Raw genomic sequence first — 21,349 nt, 5'->3', positions numbered from 1 at the left:
TCGGCTGATCCATTTTTCATGTGTAGATGAAGATGATTATTAAAATTGCTATGCTGCCCTTCATCCGAAGATCACAGGGCCTGGGACCTCTCACATGAAAAGTATGCACCTTACCATGGACCTATTCCTTTGCCTGCAAAGGATTAGGTAGGAATTTCAACTGGAAAACGGTCCTTAAGTCTGGCTCCTCCTACACCTGCCTCCTCACCTTCCATCCCGTTGCACTGAAGGTTTTCCCGGCACTTCCAATGGTCACGGTTCGTTCCCACATTCCTGGTAAACTGGCTGTCAGCAAGGAAAGAAAATGAAGCTGAAATCTACACGGTGGTGCATTCAAGAGAAAAGAAATCAGGGCTGGAACATTCCTCCCATAAGGGAGAAGCACCCTGAGTATCTGCTCCTTTAAAAACACTGTTCTTTGCAGAGTCTGGAAAGTCCAAGGCAAAATCTTGCAGGAGTCAGACCACTTTGGTCCCAAAAGGGAGAAGAAGGCATAGGGACCCACAAACGCTCATACCAGCTCAGGTTCACAGATTAGGAGGATGATCAGGTATGAAGCCAAGTGTCCAGAAAGCGGATCTGCCTTACCCATCCGGATATGCTTGTTGCCATCGTAGACCAGCCACTCGTATACCTCATCACTGAAGCAGAGGACGTCATGTCTCACACACAACTCTGCAATGAGCTCCATCTCCTTTCTACTGAACACCTGCACAAGAGGGAGAAGACTGGCAACTCTGGGCCCCTTTGACATAGAACAGTGGCAGCTACTCCCACAGTTGGAATAAGGACGTTCCGAACACCCATGGGAAGGGTAGTCTGCTATGCTCAGGAAGGTGTTCCCAGGTGGCAGAGAGAAGTTAAGGAATTTGACACTCTTTAAGACAATAAATAGGGACACGGGTGGCGCTGTGGGTTAAACCACAGAGCCTAGGACTTGCCGATCAGAAGGTCGGCAGTTCGAATCCCCGCGACGGGGTGAGCTTCTGTTGCTCGGTCCCTGCTCCTGCCAACCTAGCAGTTCAAAAGCACATCAAAGTGCAAGTAGATACATAGGTACCACTCCGGTGGGAAGGTAAACGGAGTTTCCATGCGCTGCTCTGGTTCGCCAGAAGTGGCTTAGTCATGCTGGCCACATGACCCGGAAGCTGTCTGCAGACAAACGCCAGCTCCCTCGGCCAATAAAGCGAGATGAGTGCCGCAACCCCAGAGTCGGTCACAGCTGGACCTAATGGTAATGGGTCCCTTTACCTTTTAAGACAATAAATCCTGCTTCATCAGGAACAGATGTCATTCATTCACTGTGTTCATAAATGGAGACTTCAGACAATATTGCTGTCTTTCAAGATTGGTTTATGAAGAGTTTTCTTTTTACAACAAAAGTTGGGAGAATCCTCAACTTTCCCCCCAATCTTGCAGGAGAGGAAAATCTGTCTGCAATGGCATACAAGACTGGGGAAAGGTGGTGGTGGTGGTGGGGATGGGTTCAGCTGAAGCAGAGGTTGATGCCTATGCGATGCCCTCAAGCTACAATGATTCTATGGCACATACTGAACTGCACATACATATTTCAAATGTACATCAAGTGGCCTGTGCAAAATTGCAGGGTTCTTAGTTACCTTTCCCAAAGGGTTGTTGGGAGAGTTCAGCACAATGGCTTTAGTTCGCTTGGTGAACTTTGCTGCCAGCTCGGCTGGATTCAGTTGCCAGTCTCTGCTAGAGTTCAGCTTGCCACCTTCTGCAGCATTCTGGCGGAGGAGATGGAGAAAAAGAGAGAGTCAAGGGAGAGTCAAGCCACTGGACTTCTGCCAATGGGCAAAGGCTCCAGAACTAGCTGTTTCGTTTGATTCAGGTGAAGCTGTGGAAGAGCGGAGCCACCATCTAGGATCAAGGCCAGTAAACTAAAGCTGCATTGGGACAGGACAGAGGCAGTGTTGAGACAAGACAATAGTACTGTTGGTGAGTGACTCATCCATTCAGGGATGTGGAGTTCAGGTTGTTTTGGATGAAGTAGCACTGCCCGTAAAGAAGAGTTGGGCTCCAACCCCCATGACACCCACCCATACCCCAGTCTGTGTGGCCAATGGTCAGGATTGATGGATGTTGTAGTCTAGTGAATCTGAAGTATCAGGGTCACTGTCTACAAAGGCCAGCACAATCAGTCCACTTACTAGTTGCAGAGGTATGAACACAGAAGTCCCACCAGCCATTTTCACCATGGGCTCATAGCAGTCAAAGTAGGGCTCAATAATAATGACCTAAGAAAATGCAAAAGAGGTATCAAGCACATCATTGGTTAGTTTTTATGTTATGTGGTTACAGGATTTCAGACCTCAATATATTACTTGATTTTGTGTGTGTGTGTGTGTGTGTGTACGTACAACATTTTAACAAACTGCCAGACAAAAGGATCATTAACAGCAGTGATGCCACCCATCTGCCTGTCAGGAAGAGAAGAAGGAAGTAAAGAACACGAAACAAGGCTGGCTGATGGATCAGGCCAAAGGGGGCCCACCTAGTCCAGCATCCTGATGTCACAGTGGCAAACCAGATGCCTTAACAAAAAGGCCACAAGCAGGACCTAGATGCAACAGCAACACTCTCCCCCACTGCAATTTCCAGCAAATGCTATTCAGAAGCCTACTGCCTCCTGACAGCAGAGGCAGGACACAGCTATCAGAGTCAGCAGTCATTGATACCCTTATGGATTTGGCCCATCCTCTTTCAAAGCCATCCAGTTTGGTGGACATCACTGCCTCCTGCAGAAGTGAATTCCATAGCTTAGCTACATGCTGTGTGAAGAAGTCCTTACTTTTCTCTGTACTCCCAACATTTAGCTTCATTGGGTGGTTCAGGGAGGCAGAGGCTAGAACCCCCACTTTCCAGTTTCATGAAGTCCGAGAAGCATTGTCCTAGCCATTAATATGTCCCAAAGCACACAGGCACTCTGTTACCTCATCTCCATCATCCACCAGAGCCTGGAAGCAGCAGAAGAGGGCCTCATAGGCACCAACAGTCACCATCACATTTTTCAGAGGGTCCAGGTCTCGTCCGAGCAGCTTCCCAAAAAAGCGGGCCAAGATTGCTACTAAACGTGGGTGGCCCTGGGGAAACAGCAGAGGCTGAGAACACGGAATGGTAACCTGAAGCAAGCAGGCTAGCAGACGTTTATTGAACATTTGTCCTGAACTTGATCGTAAAAACAAGTGTTCTTTCTGCTTACTTGCTGCACTTAGATTGCAGCCTCCCCAGAAATCCTCTTCTGCAGCCCCATCTGCACTATACATTTAAAGCACTATGATACCACTTTAAGCTGTCATGGCTTCTCCCAAAGCATCCTGAGAACTGCAGTTTTTGAAGAGTGCTGAGAGTTGTTAGGAAGCCCCTATCCCCATACCTAAGAGACACGGGCGGCACTGTGGGTTAAATCACAGAGCCTAGGAATTGCCGATCAGAAGGTCGGCGGTTCGAATCCCCACAACGGGGCGAGCTCCCGTTGCTCGGTCCCTGCTCCTGCCAACCTAGCAGTTCGAAAGCACGTCAAAGTGCAAGTAGATAAATAGGTACCGCTCCGGCGGGAAGGTAAACGGCGTTTCCATGCGCTGCTCTGGTTTGCCAGAAGCGGCTTAATCATGCTGGCCACATGCCCCGGAAGCTGTACGCCGGCTCCCTCGGCCAATAAAGCGAGATGAGCGTCGCAACCCCAGAGTCGGCCACGACTGGACTAATGGTCAGGGGTCCCTTTACCTTTACCTTTTATCTCCCTACCTATAGAGCTACAATTTCCAGAGTGGTTTAACAACCAATCCCTCTTCCCGTGGGATAACTGTGCAGGGAACTATGTATAGTAGTGTTCTTGCATGGCAACACTTCAGACTTATGTAAGGTATGCATGCAGCCTGAGAGAGAAAGGGAGGAGATTCTTACGTACAAATTCTCGGGTATATTGGTGCAGCAAGGTATTCTCTCCACCAACGGCCTCTACCAACGCTTCCCTGACAAAGTCCGGTGGGGGGAAATTAGGGAAGCCTTGGCCCAGGTTCACGGTCTTGTACGTGGCTGCCAACTTGACAAACTCCACCCTAAGGAGAGTGAAAGGCAAAAGAGCAGAGAGGAAGAATTAAATCCCACTAGGCCAGCCTCCTGCAATCTCAACCCCAGCTGGATTACAGATACTGTCTATTGCTGGGGTTCAGGGTGTGCAAAGAGGCAAGCCTTGGTTGGGTGGATGGTTTGAATCCCATCATTCCCTGACTCCCTAAAGCAACCTGCCAGCTTAGAGCAGACACATATAGCAGAAGCAAGGGACATGAGATAAAGGAAGGAATGCTGAAAGCCTGATGGAGGCCTGGTTGCTAGGGGAATGGTGACAGAAGTGTGACATTTGAGACCCAAATGGCTTAGGCATTCTTGGGGCACCTCTATGTGATTATGGGGGTGAAGATACCAGTATGGAGCCATGCTTGTTTTACTTCTCATGACCTGTAACCTTGATATATGTAGAAGGATGTTTATGTTTTAAGAATGTTTAGATGTTTTATGACTCTGTGTGCAATCTCTATAAAACCCTCATTCTAATTCTCCTCGTGGAAGAGCTTCTTCTTAAGTGGCAGTTCAGCTAGAACAACCACATTAAGTTTGGCTCTGCCCTATTGAAATAGTATCTAATAAACTCTGGGTCCCTAACTGGATCTGCTGAAGCTTGCTGTAATTGTAATTCTCTTGGTTCCATGTTTTCCTAAAAACCTGTTCCCTCTCATCTGGGTAATGAACAGGTGGTGTAGAAGTAAATTCTTACCACACTTGGACTGCCTGGATCATGTTTTGGGGCTGAACTGATGCTCTGTGCTTGGCTGGCTAAGACTATGCTGCTCCTTGAACTCTGCTCTCTCGGGCAAGCATTTTGACAAAACGCTTTACCCTCCTTGGACAGAGGCCCTAGCACCTAACAGCAACCCTGGACCATAACCAGTACCCCTTCGCCCAAGCAAACAAGATGTTGTTGTTGGTTTGTTAGGGTGGGACTGTGGCTGAGTTGCAGTGTGCCTGCTTTGCATGCAAAAGGTCCCTGGTTCAATCCTCAACAGTATCTCCCGTTTAAAAGGATCAGGGAGTGGGTGAAGTGACTAGGCTAGATGTAAATATAAGGCCTCTTTATCCTGAAAGGGTTCTGCACCTGTTCAGCTTTTATTTTTGCTTGGCCAGTTACCTTAATAATGCTCTGTATTTCTTTTCGTTTTTAAGAATGGTAATTTATGTTTGCATGTTGTAAGCTGTCCTGATATTTTTATTATCTGGCCATACAGAACTACATTTATTAGTAAAGAAATAAATAAATAGTCTGGCCTTGTATAGTCTGGCAGCTGGGCAAGTATGGACTGGGCAAGTATGGTGTATGGGGCCCACCCAAGAAGGAAATACCAGATATTCTTCTCTACGCCCTCCAGCCTCCGAGCCTGAACCATCCTGGACATTTTTGCCTAGAGAAAGGAGGAAAGGGTGGGGGGAAAGAAAGAAGAAAGGAAAGAAAGCATGTTAGAATTGCTGCTGATAATGGCTCTTTAATAACAAAGAACTGCAGAACTTTTTCATCTTCTTTCAGATCTTTTATATGCCAGTAGTTGATATGGTCCCTATAGGTTCGCTTATTTTAGTTTACAGCTGGTCTGTGGAACCTTTGGCCCTTCAGATGTTGATGGACTACAACTCCCAGCAGCCAGCATAGACAATGGCCCAGGATAACAATGGGAATTGTAGTCCAGCAGCATCTGCAGGGCCAGAGCTTCCCAACACCTCATTTAGTGGCATTTAAGAGGGTCTTCTCTAATTTTTCTATGGTGCTTTATAGTGTGTAATTCTTATTAGGGTTTTTTTGGTAATTTTTATAATGTTGAAAACTGCTCAAGGACTAACGTTTGATGCATAAAGTGGTAAATAAATTACTAATAAAAAAGGGAGCAACCTTAGCACAGCAGGCAACAAATACCCCGACCTCCCCTGCTCTGTTCTGTCATCACCAACAAAAAACTTAAACTCCATCCATACAAAGCACAGTCACATTTTCCAGCTGGCTCCTTCTGGTTAAATGGTTTTTCCTATGGCAGGGCAGACTTTTTCAGGCCTAGGGCCACATCTCCTCCAAGGCAACCTTCTGGGGGCCACATGCCACAGGGTAGATAGGGCCAGTGGTGAAAGTAGGAGCAGCAACAAAGGTGATTTCCCCCTTTGTACAGCAAGCAACACCCACTCACACTTCTCATCCTCCATCCAGACAAGGAGGAGACTGGAATGTCTGCAGAGGGTGACTAAGATGATCAACAGTCTGGAAACCAAACCTATGAAAAACAGTTGAGGGAATTGGGCGTGTTTAGCCTGGTAAAGGCAAAAGGTAAAGGTAAAGCCTGGTAAAGAGACTGAGGGGAGATATGATAGCCACCTCGAAATATCTAAAGGGCTGTCACACGGAATATAGAGCAAATTTGTTTTCTGCTGCGCTGGAGGGAAGGACCCAAACCAATGAAATCAAGTTACAAACTTTAGGAAGAACTATCTAATGATTGACAATGAACAAGCTACCTCGGGATATGATGGATTCTCTTTTATTGGAGGTTTTTAAACAGAGGTTGGATGGCCACTGTTAGGGATTCTTTAGCTGGGATTTCTGCATTGCAGGGGGGTGGGACTGAATTGTGTTTATGATCCCTTCAAACTTTAAGACTCTACAACTTTAAGACTTGTTCCAACGAGACCAAAACACTCAAGCAGGGCCAGTGAGGGGGAGAGTTCCAAGGGTTTGGTAGAGAAGCCTGGGAGTCCACATTTGGCTCCTGACACTCCTGGTCTTCCTACCTTAGAGTGATACCAGCAGAATCCAATACGATTATTCCTTCCCAGTAGGTAATGAATCAAGGACAGAGCGATACTTCTAACCATACCACTACAACACTGGTTTGCTGTGCCGTATGCATGGACCTGTGTTATTTCTTACACAGAGAGAGGAATGGGGAAGAGGAAAAGAAATGAGAGGTCAGTTGCATTCAGACATAAACCCAAAGCTGCTCCTTTATCTTGGGAACCGTCATGCAAAATGTGGTTAGGATATCCTAGGTCCAAATATCTCATAGTCGAAATGCACTATGAGAAAATGAACAACTTTGCAAAATACATAGCTGATGTATGAGCATACGTGGGGTGCTGGTGGGACAAATTGTAAAAAGTGAGGTCAGAAGGAAATGAAATTTAGAAAAGTACGGAGGGTTATAATTATTTACTTGCAAGTGCCAAGATGTCTGTGTCATCAAACACTGTTTTGCAAATTACCACTGTTAAGCACTTAATTATCACTTTGTTTTTATATACCTTTTAACTGTTGATTGATTAATTGATTATTGATTGATTGCCTGATTGCTTGCTTGCTTGCATTTATAACCAACCCTTTTCTCTCCAAGAAGCTCAAGAGGGTGTACATTCCCCTCTTCCTCTGTAAGGGAGGTTAGGCTGAGAGGCAGCATCCGGCCCCAAGGTCAGTCAGTAAGCCTTATGGCTGAGCAGGGGGATTCAAACCCTGGTCTCTCACAGGTCCTAGTCAGGAACTATTAACAGCCATACCACCACTGGTTCTGTCTTTACCATTAAAATATTTCAGGATGTTTTATGAGAGGCATTTACACACACACAAGATACACACTCATATACACACAAAATCAGTGGTTAAGATCAGTGCAATTTTGAAAGGTTCAGTCTTCGACCTTACTTCAAAATGCCATCCAACTGTACCCAAACATAGATGAGAATGTGGTCTTCAGTCACAGGAGCCATTGTGCAAAATTTGGTGGTGGTAATTTAGCAAACAGACAACTTTCCAAAATATATAGTAAAAAGCAACACATACAGGTTCCATATAAAATCCGTAACTCCCAGGAACTTGAAATATGATAGCAGAGCATATGGGTTCAGTTACCTACATTTAAGTTAAAAACAAGAAGATATAGCTGTACATGTGTTTTGGTGGAAAGAACTAAGGATCCAATTCATATATGTGTACATCTTATATGTATTCATATTAACTTTGTACTCCTAAAAGAGAAAAGAAGGTTAGAAATAAATTAAGATGGTTATGAAATTGGAGGGAGGGGGTTATCAGTTTGCTTTCGTTCTTGTTTTTATTACTTTTTCTTAATCTTGTATTTTTATGTTTAATTTGCCCTGAAATGTAGTCATGGAGGATGGTATATAAATTTAATTAATAATAACAACAATAACAAAACTTTATTTCATAAAATTCATATACTGCTTAATTGTAAGAGAAAACTTAAATGTGATTAGAATCTCAAACGATGTACTTAAGAACACATTGCTCAGTAACAAGGGTGCCTCTGAGCACATGTAAGCCAGACACTAAAGCAACTTGGGAATTCAGAGAACATGGCTTTCAAGCTCCGAAGACTTTCACTTTACAAGAGTTACCTTGCAATCTTATGCACAGCTGTGAGTAACTAATGGGACTTAGTTACAGATAGGTAGCCGTGTTGGTCTGCCATAGTCAAAATAAAAAAATTCCTTCCAGTAGCACCTTAAAGACCAACTAAGTTAGTTCTTGGTATGAGCTTTCGTGTGCATGCACACTTCTTCAGATACTGAAGAATCTGAAGAAGATACTGAAGTATCTGAAGAAGTGTGCATGCACACGAAAGCTCATACCAAGAACTAACTTAGTTGGTCTTTAAGGTGCTAATGGGACTTACTTCGGAGTGGACATGCATTCATGTGCGTTGCAAGGACTGGCTAGGGTGTTGGTGGAACTGGTCACCCCTTGCAAGAAAATATTAACATGACCTTCCATGGGATCTCAGTTATACTGGTTAGTTATTTCCTGTTTAGGAACTGAGGAAGATTGCATGCAACTTCCTTACTGTGGGCAGATCAACAATAAAGAAGAGCACTAGCAGATTTCTCACAAGCAAGCCAGTTTGGACAAGGGATTTAGTTGCTGCTGTGATCTGCATACTCTCACTGGAAGCAAATACGTAGCCTTGAGCCAGCAAGGTGTAGTGATTAGTACTGGGCAAGGGTCAGGGAGCACATTGGTTCAAAAATCTCCAGTCATGAAATTCACTCTGTGACCTGGACCCAATCACTAACTCCCGGTCTAACCTGACTCACAGAGTTGCTGTGAGGATAAAATGGGAAGAGAGAAAACCGTAAGAACTGTCTTGAGCTCCTTGGAGGAAAAGTGGGATATTAATGTAATGCACGAAACAAATGCTGCATTTGGAATTTGAAGGATGTCACAGAAGCTTCTCTACAAAAGGAAGAGATGCCATCCATCCCTGTCCTGAAGTAAGAGAAATAAAAGCACATTTCCTAAGAATCACATGCTTCCTGGCAGGATCAGAGCAGCTTTCAGAACCAAGCTGAGTTTTGCTGTTTCCTAGCCACCAAATGGATTATTAGGTGTAAACAGATAATCTCAGAGGAACACAGGATGACAAAACTAAGCATATGGGGTTTAATCAAGAATTTTGAAAAACAAAGAGCAAGAACTGTTAGCAACAACATGACCACTATATTTTTAAAGAAAAGATTCCAGAGGAGTTCAAAAGCTGTCACACTTTCTGTCTTATTTCTAGATAAACATATAAATACTTAATATTAATAATAAAGCAAGTCTTTAAACAGGGGGGGAAAGGGGATCCGCTTGTTCTAAAGTTTTCTGGTCTTTTCCAAGCCACAAAATTCACCATGCTTGGCACCTTTCTATTTCCCTGTGTGTGGTTTTTTGTTTTGTTTTTTGAACAAGTGAAATATTTCTGGGAGGAGATATGGCAGGGCTTCCAGCCAATCACAAAAAGCACAAGGAGGATTTTAAATAAAGGGAAGGGGATCTTGTGGCACCCCAGCTAGGGGTGACAGCCTTTTTTCTTTCTTTTTTGGCCTGGGGTCCTCAGCTGTGTTTGCAGCAATGCCATGCCTAGGGGAGGGGGCCGGAAATTGTCACCTGATTGTTCAGCTTCTATTAATGGCACAACTGTACATCAAGGCTGTGTTTAAAGCATTATACTGTATGTTTGGGACGCGGGTGGCGCTGCGGGCTAAAGCCTCAGCGCCTAGGGCTTGCCGATCGAAAGGTCGGCGGTTCGAATCCCCGCGGCGGGGTGCGCTCCCGCTGCTCGGTCCCAGCGCCTGCCCACCTAGCAGTTCGAAAGCACCCCCGGGTGCAAGTAGATAAATAGGTACCGCTTACCAGCGGGAAGGTAAACGGCGTTCCATGTGCGGCTCTGGCTCGCCAGAGCAGCTTTGTCACGCTGGCCACGTGACCCGGAAGTGTCTGCGGACAGCGCTGGCCCCCGGCCAATAGATGTGAGATGGGCGCACAAACCCCAGAGTCTGTCAAGACTGGCCCGTTCGGGCAGGGGTACCTTTACCTTTACCTTTTACTGTATGTTTAAAGCATGATCCTCCCAAAAGAAATCCTGAGAGCTGCGGGTTTGTTAAGGGAGGGGGAAATTTGCTTTAAATGTATGGCGTGTAGGCAACTATAATTGCCCTGTTCCTTACCTTCTTCTGACTAGCTGGCAACCTTAATTCCGATGTCCCTTTTGATCAAGCTGGTGATGGCAGAAAGGAGGCAGGTGGCTCCTTTTAAAGAACTTTGCTCCTCAATCTAGATAAGTAATAAGTAACCTTAAGAAGAAAAAAGGAAATGAAACAAACAAAGCTGGAGGAGGTGTGAATTTGCATGTGCTTGACAAGCCCTCTGCTGGGTGGAGAGAGAATCAACACTGCATACATTCCCCCACCCCGACCCCAGAAGAATCCTGGGAAGTGTAGTTTGTTAAGGGCAGGCACAGGCAAACTCAGCCCTCCAGATGTTTTGGGACTACAACTCCCATGATCCCTAGCTAACAGGACCAGTGGTCAGGGATGTTGGGAATTGTCATCTGGAGGGCCAAGTTTGCCTATGCCTGGTTGAGGGTGCTGGGAAGGGCAGCTCTGATAGGTAAATTCCAGGATTATTTGGGGAAGAGTGTACTTCCATGGAGGGCACAAAGAGAAGGTTACGACAGAGGACGAGATGGTTGGACAGTGTTCTCGAAGCTACTAGCATGAGTTTGACCAAACTGCGGGAGGCAGTGGAAGACAGGAGTGCCTGGCGTGCTCTGGTCCATGGGGTCACAAAGAGTAGGACACGACTAAATGACTAAACAACAGTACTTCTGACTCTGATCCACACAAAACATTTAAAGCATATTCAGCACCCTTTTTTAAAAAAAAAACAAAACCCAAAAGAAACCTGGGAATTTCAGTTTCCCCTCACAGTGCTGCTATTCCCATCCTTTGGCAGGCATGGGGTTTAAATGTATAGTGTGGATCTGCCCTAATTAAATGTACATTGTGTATCTAGCTTTCATTTGAGTGACACTCCCCTTCAAAAACGAGGATAAGAACATAAGAGTCTGCTGGGTCACACCAGCCACTCATCTAATAAAGCATCCTGTTCTCAAGCAGCAACACTCTTCTTATGTTCTGATACCTTTCAGATTACAAGGCTGCCAATGGCCACCAACCAAGCTCTCCCTTCACAGTTGTGTGATAGGAATTTTGAGGTCTTAGATATATGGAAATGTTCATAAATGTACTAACCAAGCACGTACATAGATCAGCACAGGTAGACCAACCTGGAACCATTTTGATTCCTAAACTGAGCAAATGTTTTCTCTGCAAGGTCAAAGTGGGAAACCTCCCATTGTCTCTTTCCTCACAAATCTTGTCTTAAGGGCACATTTAAGATATGAATAGGGTGTGAGCCTGTGACATGGCCCAGGAACTAAGTATTTATCATTACAAAAGACTGGCCAGGCTACCCAGGCAATCCAATCAAGTAACCTGCCAGACAGGAGATAATTCAAATTTCTGTTTAGACCGCCCTTTCTGTGATGTAGGTATGATGTATCTGAGGGGTGGTCTTAGGTTACACCCCTTCTGTGATGTATGTATGATGTTTCTAGGGTTGGTCTTGATCTACAGGGTGGCAATTTCAAAAGTCTTTATAAGGCCTTGCACAGTATTTTTCTGGGTCCCTTCTCTCCTGCGGGTGAGGGGAGCACCCTGTTGCATAAGATCAATAAAGATCAGGCTTACTAGCTGCTTTGCTTCTCAATATTCTCTGGTTGGCCTCTGTTATTCTCTCCTACCAATAGGGAACCTATGTAAGGACTCTATATGGGCTCTTGGATACCCCACAAGGGGAAAGGGCAATTTTTGTTTACAACAGTTAGAGGCAGTGATGCTTCTGAATTTCAGATGCAGGAAACTGCAGAAGGGGACAGTGCTTTCGTGGTCAGGTCCTGCTTGTGGGTTCTCCCTTCAGGGTATCGTTGGGCACTGTGATGACAGCGTGCTGGACTAGATGGGCCACTGGCCTCATCCAGTAGGTTCTTCTTATGTTCTTAAGTGAGAGCTATTTGGGGACTTGGGCTTAGATTTCCCTCTCCCTGTGGGAGGTTATGTCTTCAGGGTGTCTGGATAAGTGAAAGGGTCAACAGGCTACCAGTCTTTGCAGTAACGTCTGACTTAAATCTCAAGAGGCCTGCTTTGCTCTCTGTGCTATGACACTGGAGGTTCCCACTGGAACCTAACCAGAAAGCAAGATCTGTTGGGAGTTAATGCTACAAAACACACCCCAGTTTTATGCTTATAGGAAATGACACCAGTTTCTAGCAAATCACATTCAAAGCAAACCAACCCAGGAGGCACACTGGAGCCCTCAAAACCTTTCACCCCTCTGAGACTGGGGTGTATTTACACCCAAAAAAACAATATTTACATGAACAAATGGAACATACATCCTTGTTCCGAGACTCTAATGACATAGAGGGCAGATCTGCCCCATACATTTAGAGCACATGGCTACCTGAAAGGAATCCTAGGAACTGTACTTTTTTTCTTTCATAGCTACAAGCCCCAGCACAAAACTACAGGGCCTAGGATTCTTTAGAAAGAAGTTGTGTGCTTGAAATGGCCCTAAGAAGGGCTATAAAAATCAATGTGATTTACTGCCAAGTAAACATACTTAGAAATGCAACATTGGTGAAATCTCTAAAAACCACCCCTTAGATTTTAATATGGAAATATATTTGTAAAGACACAGTATTTGTAAAAAGAAAAGAAAAGACCACCTTAAACACTGTGGTTGCTTTCCTGCTCTAATGAAATTGGAGTGAATGCCTTTCAATTCTCCTTTATCAATATTTCAGGAATTTACTATGCAATCAACATTTTTGTGATGATCCAGCCCAATAAAAATGTTGGTGAGTGAATCATCCAAGTGCATCAGAAAACCCACTTTTTATTGATGCTCACACAAAAATTAACATTGGAATCTGATACAATCACAGGCTTGAAAGAAGGCTGCTATCTAGTGGGCAATAAAAGGAACATTTATCTGACCAAATGCCTTAACATTGGGAAACCAAAGTCACAGAGATCCTTCGGGTTGTTAGCAAAGCACATTTCTGTTTGTGAAGGCAAATTATGGAAGGGTAGTCTTCTGGTTTGTTTGCTTTAAAAAATAAATAGTGTGTTGCCTGGAACAGGCAGTAGTTGCAACTATCATTACTGTCTGGAAGAGTGTGGAAGAGTGCTTAGAGAAGGGGTTGTCAACCTGGTCCCTGCCGCCCATTAGTGGGCGTTACAGGATTCTAGGTGGGTGGGAGGGGGTTCTACAGTACAAGCTGAATCCTCTTTCCATCGAGCACTGGTGGGCGGTAAGGAAATTTTACCATCAAGAAAGATGCATTAGTGGGCGGTAGGTATAAAAAGGTTGACTACCCCTGGCTTGGAGCATAAAATTAGGATCAGATAGACTCTGGTTAAAATGCATGAAGCTCACTGCGTAATGGTCATCATCTCTGTGGCCTGGGGAGAGTCCTGAGGGCCAAAAAGCAGTTGGCCCTCTGGGGACTGAGGTTCCCTTCCCTTCTCTGTATCTTGCAAATACATATTAAAATGCTAACAAATTTTTGCCAGGCCCTTTTAAAAAATGATGATGATGATCTGCAGATTGATGCAGAAATGTGGAAAACTGGACTTGCGAAGCCTAGATAAACTGAAATTGGTATTTGCCCTTCTCTAGATGCAGGAGGAAATGATGGGAGGTAAAGTGATTCCTGTTTACACACATTACCCATCTGTCTGTCTGTCGCTCTGCCAATGCAGAGTGTGGAGTGCAGTCATTGTGTCGGTAGGAGCTGGGAAGCCCAGGTTCAAATCTCCCACTCAGCCATTGTTATAGGGGTAGGCTTTTACAGCCTAGCTCTAAATCAAGGGATTCAGTGTCCCCCAAGTCTGTTATCAGTCAGAGGAAAATGAGTGGAACCAGTAGAAGAAAAGCAAGGAAGATATTTATTTTTCTGTTGCATCAGAATTCCCCCTCCCACCACCTTGCAATGAGGTGAGGACCCAGAACAAAGGTGTATAACAGCTTTTAAAGACTTAAGAAATTTCCCACCCCTTAGCCAAAGACCACTCAAAAGCATCCTACAGATTCGAGAGTGTGTCTTATCTCCTGTTTGTCAAGAAAACTGATAATCCTTTCTGATTGCATTATCCTGCCAGTCTTTTGAAGTGATAGCTACCCTAGCTTCTGAAACCTTTGTCACAGACCTCCCCTATTCATACACAAAATGTGCTCTTTGGACTGGATTTGAAGGATTTGTAAGTGAAAAGAACAATTGGGAAAGGTTTTGCTAAGATACATCCTTCTGCAAAGAAATAATGGGGGTCAATAAGAGTCAATAAGACTTCAGGATGGATCTCCCATACTATTGCAGACATGTGGTTTATGTGCTTAAGTATATGTGTTTATATTGTGCACTTATGAACATTCATTTTATTTACAACCCTTTTGAATTCTTATCATGGATCACTGCCTTGTCCTGGCGAAGGGGCTTGAATAACTCAGAGAAGCTATGAGCTATGTCGTGCAGGGCCACCCAAGATGGACAGGTCATAGTGGAGAGTTTTGACCAAACGTGATCCACCTGGAGCAAGAAGCAGCAAGCCACTCCAGTATCCCTGCCAAGAAAACTCCATGGACAAAGACAACAGGCATATAAAAGTTATGACGCTGGAAGATGAGCCCCTCAGGTCAGAAGGTGTTCAACATGCTACTGAGGAAGAGCAGAGGACAAGTACAAGTAGATTCAGAGCTGATGGAGCGGCTGGGCCAAAGCCGAAAGGTCGCTCAGTTGTGGATATGCCTGGAAGCGAAAGGAAAGTCCAATGATGTAAAGAAAAATATTGCATAGGAACCTGGAATGTAAGAACCATGAACCTTGGTAAGCTGGATGTGGTAAAAAATGAGATGGCAAGAATATTGACATCCTGGGCATCAGTGAACTAAAATGGCCGGGAATGGGCAAATTCAGTTTGGATGACCACTATATCTACTACTGTGGGCAAGAATCCCGTAAAAGAAATGGAGTGGCCCTCATAGTCAATAAAAGAGTGGCAAAAGCTGTACTGGGATGCAATTTCAAAAATGACAGAATGATCTCGATAGGAGTCCAAGGCAGACCTTTAACATCACAGTAATCCAAGTTTATGCACCAACTACCGGTGCTGAAGAAACTGAAATTGACCATTTCTATGAAGACTTACAATACCTTCTAGAAATGACACCAAAGAAGGATGTTCTTCTCATTATAGAGGATAGGAATGCTAAAGTAGGGAGTCAAGAGTTAAAAGGAAAAATGGGCAAGTTTGGCCTTGGAGTTAAAAACGCAGGGCAAAGGCTAATAAAGTTCTGTCAAGAGAACAAGCTGGTCACCTCAAACACTCTTTTCCAACAACACAAGAGATGACTCTACACATGGACATCACCAGATGGGCAGCATCAAAATCAGATTGATTATATTCTCTGCAGCCAAAGATGGAGAAGCTCTATACAGTCAGCAAAAACAAGACCTGGAGCTGACTGTGGCTCAGATCATCAGCTTCTTATAGCAAAATTCCAGCTTAAACTGAAGAAAGTAGGAAAAGCCACTGGGCCAGTAAGACACAATCTAAATCAAATCCTTTATGAATATACAGTGGAAGTGAGGAACAGGTTTAAGGATTTAGATTTGGTGGACAGAGTGCCTGAAGAACTATGGATGAAGGCTGGTAATATTATACAGGAGGCAACAATGAAAACCATCCCAATGAAAAGGAAATGCAAGAAAGCAAAGTGGCTGTCCAATGAGGCCTTACAAATAGCGGGGAAGAGAAGGCAAGCAAAATGCAAGGGAGATAGTAAAAGATACAGGAAATTGAATGCAGATTTCCAAAAAATAGCAAGGAGAGACAAGAGGGCCTTCTTAAATGAGCAATGCAAAGAAACAGGAAAACAGCAGAATGGGAAAAACCAGAGATCTGTTCAAGAAAATTGGAGATATGAAAGGAACATTTTGTACAAAGATTACGATAATAAAGGACAAAAGTGGAAAGGACTTAACAGAAGCAGAAGACATCAAGAAGAGGTGGCAAGAATACACAGAGGAATTATACCAGAAAGATATGAAGGTCTCGTACACCCCAGGTAGTGTGGTTGCTGACCTTGAGCCAGACATCCTGGAGAGTGAAGTCAAATGGGCCTTAGAAAGCACTGCTAATAACATGGCCAGTGGAAGTGATGATATTCTAGCTGAACTATTTAAAATTTTAAAAGATGATGCTGTTAAGGTGCTACACTCAATATGCCAGCAAGTTTGGAAAACTCAGTAGTGGCCAGAGGATTGGAGAAGATCAGTCTACATCCCAATTCCAAAGAATGCTCAAACTACTGCACAATTGCGCTCATTTCACACGCTAGCAAAGTAATGCCTAAAATTCTACAAGGCAGGCTTAAGCAGTATGTGGACCGAGAACTCCCAGAAGTGCAAGCTGGATTTCGAAGGGGCAAAGGAACCAGAGAGCAAATTGCAAACATGTGTTGGATTATGGAGAAAGCAAGAGAGTTCCAGAAAAATATATACTTCTGCTTCATTGACTACGCAAAAGCATTTGACTGTGTCGACCACAGCAAACTATGGCAAGTTCTTAAAGAAATGGGAGTGCCTGATCACCATTGATTGTCTCCTGAGAAATCTCTATGTGGGACAAGAATATACAGTTAGAACTACATATGGAATAACTGATTGGTTCAAAATTGGGAAAGGAGTACGACAAGGCTGTATATTGTCTCCCTGCTTATTTAACTTATATGCAGAATTCATCATGTGAAAGGCGGGACTGGATGAATCCCAAGCCAGAATTAAGATTGCCGGGAGAAATATCAGCAACCTCTGATATGCAGATGACACAACCTTGATGGCAGAAAGTGAGGAGGAATAAATGAACCTTTTAATGAGGCTGAAAGAGGAGAGCGCATAATATGGTTAACATCAAAAAGACTAAGATCATGGTCACTGGTCCCATCACCTCCTGGCAAATAGAAGGGGAAGAAATGGAGGCAGTGAGAGATTTTACTTTCTTGGATTCCATGATCATTGCAGATGGTGACAGCAATCATTAAATTAAAAGATTCCTGCTTCTTGGGATAAAAGCAATGAAACCTAGGCAGCATCTTAAAAAGCAGAGACATCACCTTGTCAACAAAGGTCCATATAGTTAAAGCTATGGTTTTCCCAGTAGTGATGTATGGAAGTGAGAGCTGGACCATCAAGAAGGCTGATCTCCGAAGAATTGATGCTTTTGAATTATGGTGCTGGAGGATACTCTTGAGAGTCCCATGGATTGCAAGAAGATCAAACATATCCATTCTTAAGGAAATCAGCCCTGAGTGCTCACTGGAAGGGCAGATCCTGAAGCTGAGGCTCCAGTACTTTGGCCACCTCATGAGAAGAGAAGACTCCCTGGAAAAGACCCTGATGTTGGGAAAGATGGAGGGCACAAGGAGAAGGGGACGACAGAGGACGAGATGGTTGGATACTGTTCTCAAAACTACCAGCATGAGTTTGACCAAACTGCGGGAGGCAGTGGAAGACAGGAGGGCCTGACGTGCTCTGGTCCATGGGGTCACGAAGAGTCGGACACGACTAAACAACAACAAGAATTCTTAGAACATCAGGAAGCTCATCTTTGGCACCTTTGCTTACCTCTCAGCCTAACCTACCTCACAAGGTTGTTGTAATGGATTAAAAAAATGGGGTGGGGTGGGGAGAGAAGCATAGATGCCGCCTTGAACCTTTTGCAGAGGTGGGGAGGAAAAGGTGGGATAGATATGCAACAAATAAATAGCAAACATGCAATGCTAGTTCTATTCAGAGTAGGGCCATTGGAATGGATGAGCATGGCTGATTTAGCTCCATTAATCTCAGCAGGTCTACTGTGAGAATTTATTTGGACGCAACCCAATATGTTGCTTTTTATATATAATATTGTATATATGGTTTATAAATCTGCTATAAAACATCACATTAGTACCTGTTGTCATCAGGATGTGGGGATTAATATTGCCATTTTTACATAATGAGTTGGAGATTTCCCTCCCTTTAAATACTGAGAGGCGCAACGTGTTAATTATATATATTTTAAAAAGAAAGAAAGAAAGAAAGAAAGAAAGAAAGACGTACGTGCGGAAAGCGACCTTCCCTTACCAAGATGGCAGCTTTGCGCTCCTTTCCCCCTCCATACTCAAGATGACCTCCAGGTATCTTTCGCGCTTTCCATTCGCTTCCTCTCCCTCTCGCTCCGTGGGGAATGCCTTGCCCTTCCCAAGATGGCTCCTCTCGAGATGGCGCCGCCTAGTGGAAGAGAGGCGCAAGAGTCGCGGCTGCTGCTTACTTCCGGTTCTGCCGCCGCCGCCGGGGGATGCCCATGCCGGCCGGGTGAGGTCAGCTCCGGGGTGGAGCAGCCCGGTGGTGCAGTGAGGAGGCTGCGAGGGGGGCAAACAAAAGAAAGCCCGAAGCGACCGAGCCGGGAAGCTGCTGCTGGGTGAGTGCGAAGGGTCGCAATAATGACACTGTCAGGGGCTGGCGTTTCCCGCCCCGTCCTGGGGGGAAAGTGGACTGGCAGGGAATCTGATGAGAGATACGAGGGTGTTGAGGAATGCCGAGGCGAGTCCGGAACACTGAGGACTAGTAACCCCCCTTTTTTGATGGGGAAGCGGGGACGTCGGATATGTCCCCTCCACACACACACTCGCGCTGGGTGGGTTTGTTTGATATTTCTTTTTAGTATCGAGGTGGAGGACCAGTAACCGTATTTTAGCTAGTGAGTGGCGGGGGGTCGGGGAAGGACGTGGGTCTCGAGAAATAGAGAGGAAGATTCCCCATCTCCACACGCTGCTTTAGAGTATTGGGGTGGAGAGGGGCGACTGGGAAAGAGGACGTCCTCAGAAACCTCGGGGACCAGCAACTTTTATTTATTGATTGGCATAATGGAGGAGGCTTCTCTCCCACCCCCACTTCCAACCTACACTGGTTTTGTTGAGGTGGAGAGGGGCGTCAGGGAAAAGACAGCCTCAGGAACCTACAGGACCAGTAACCTTGCTGCCAGTGAAAGGGGAAGGAGAGGAACTTGGGCAATGCAGAGCTGGAAGAAGGATCCCCTGCCCGTCGCTGCTTTTGAGTACAGTATTGGGCTGGTCTCTGGGAAAGAGAGTAGGCTTAGTACCTGGAGGACTTAGTAACCTGGTTTTGTATGATGTCAGTGAAGAGGAGGGTGAGCGAGGATGGCGAGAGATGTGTGCCCGGCAGGGTGGAGAGGAGCATGCATGCCTTCAGCTTGTGAGCTTTGCAAGCGTGGGGAGTGGAGAGAGATCTAGGAACCCCTAGGAAAATCCTGGGTTGCAGAAGGACCCGTGTGTGTGTTGGTGTGTGTGGGTGTATGTGTGTGGGGGTGTGTAAAGTTTAGGGCTGGCAATTCCTCAGTTGAGAGCGAAGGCCGTAAGGAAAGGAAGGGGGGATGTGCACGTGTATGAAAGGAATTTCTAGGGGGCTGGGATGGTAGGTGTGTTTCGAGAGTCCGGTAAGACGTGGAAGAGGTATCGATGTGACATGGCTATCAACAATCATACTCGGGGCTTGCAGAGGAGTGGGTGGCAGAGGTTGGGAGAGTGACAATGGGGGGGGGGGAGTTAGGAAGAGTGGGTTTCCCCGGAGATGTGTTGTGGAAGAGATCTGAGACTGGGTTTGTTGTGGGCATGGAGAGCTAGTGAGGGGGGATGTTAGGAAGAGGGAATTATCCAATCCGCCAACCCCAAAATCTGCTATGGCAGAATATTCTTGCAAAGGCAGTCAGTGTTGGACTAGGACCTGGGAGACCAGGGTACACTCAATCAGGAAACTCACTGGGTGTGTCCTTGGGACCAGTCACTGCCTTTTAGCCTAACCAACCTCACAAGATTGTTGTAGGGATTATATGAAAAGGCCCCCTTGAGCTCCTGGGGAGAAAAAAGGTGGAACATAAATTCAGTAAATAATTAAAACGAATGCAGGACACTAGCAGCAATTGAAGGTTTATTGTGGGCATTGAGAGCGAATAAAAGCGGTCTATAAAAAGGGAGCTTTGCTTATGATTCAGAAAATAAGAGGGGAAGGGATATTTGGAAGGGGTGGGGGAGGTGGAGAAGGGTTTCAAAGGCTTGGCAGATGGAAAACAGTCACCTTTTTGTAGGTTCTCAAATTAATTGGTTATTTTCCAAGTGGGGAGGGCGGGATTTATTGGCTGTCTCCCACCTCTAGCACTTGTTGAATAAGAGATGGTGGTAGAGGGGTTGTGAGATGGCACTAAAGAAGGAAACTGAAGCATTATGGATGGGAACAAATTTAGGGTGTGTGTTTATCTCTTGTGCTGTTTTAGAAAGTGGATCTCAAAAGCGAGAAGGTGAGTGATGATAGTTCTTCTTTAAGCTGTTCTTGCAACTTACGGGGCTGGCAAGGGGGAGGGTAAATAGGGGCAGGAGAGTTGTCAAAGGGTCTGAGTCTGAGAATGTGCCCCAGTAACTGTTTATTTTTGGGGTGACAGGGGAAGCATTAAGGGCAAGGAGAGGAAGCAGAGACTCCTCTGCTATGTTGTGTTCCTGGCAATTAAGGGGTGGCAGACAGTAAGTGAAGGAAGGAATAGTGCCTGGTTGGCAAGAAACACTGATGAGTCAAGCTGTGAGCAAGTCACAGAAGGGCTGGAGAAGCTGGGTAGGTGGTGTTATCGTGTTACTAGTCCATGCAATGTGAGTAAAGGGGGGGGAAAAGGGGGACATCTGGCAGGGACCTGTGAAGTGAAAACAAAGGGGTGGCATTCTGTTGCAGAGAGTTGGGTGTGTGTGTGTGTTATTGCATTCAGCTAGCTCAAAGAATGGGTGTGCAAG

The 21,349-nt window shown here is 45.2% G+C and overlaps 2 protein-coding genes across 4 annotated transcripts in view; one reads left to right on the top strand and one right to left on the bottom strand.

The window, feature by feature from the left end:
* The window catches only part of LOC309524267 (uncharacterized protein), a 37,612-nt gene extending 17,841 nt beyond the window's left edge, over positions 1-19,771 (bottom strand). Inside the window, exons 1-10 of the mRNA XM_082208722.1 lie at positions 19,674-19,771; positions 18,615-18,785; positions 6,850-6,972; positions 5,422-5,480; positions 3,932-4,082; positions 2,955-3,104; positions 2,172-2,258; positions 1,620-1,748; positions 589-709; positions 209-285 (exon numbers count right to left, since the gene is read on the bottom strand). Of these exons, the coding sequence (XP_082064848.1) occupies positions 209-285; positions 589-709; positions 1,620-1,748; positions 2,172-2,258; positions 2,955-3,104; positions 3,932-4,082; positions 5,422-5,480; positions 6,850-6,972; positions 18,615-18,785; positions 19,674-19,754 (1,149 nt within the window). The 5' untranslated portion in view covers positions 19,755-19,771. The remainder of the gene's footprint in view (positions 1-208; positions 286-588; positions 710-1,619; positions 1,749-2,171; positions 2,259-2,954; positions 3,105-3,931; positions 4,083-5,421; positions 5,481-6,849; positions 6,973-18,614; positions 18,786-19,673) is intronic.
* LRRC8A (leucine rich repeat containing 8 VRAC subunit A) overlaps positions 18,783-21,349 on the top strand; it is a 40,495-nt gene continuing 37,928 nt past the window's right edge. For 2 of the 3 annotated variants that reach the window (XR_014215687.1, XM_082208180.1), the window contains exon 1: positions 18,783-18,975. The gene's annotated coding sequence lies outside the window, so the exon portion shown is untranslated. Of the gene's footprint in view, positions 18,976-20,677; positions 20,869-21,349 lie in introns of those variants that run through there. The other variant, XM_082208181.1, reaches the window with a different exon arrangement.

This window comes from Podarcis vaucheri (assembly GCF_965113315.1).
Source record: "Podarcis vaucheri genome assembly, chromosome: Z".
Classification (NCBI taxonomy): domain Eukaryota; kingdom Metazoa; phylum Chordata; class Lepidosauria; order Squamata; family Lacertidae; genus Podarcis; species Podarcis vaucheri.
This window is presented reverse-complemented; position numbering and strand designations above follow the sequence as displayed.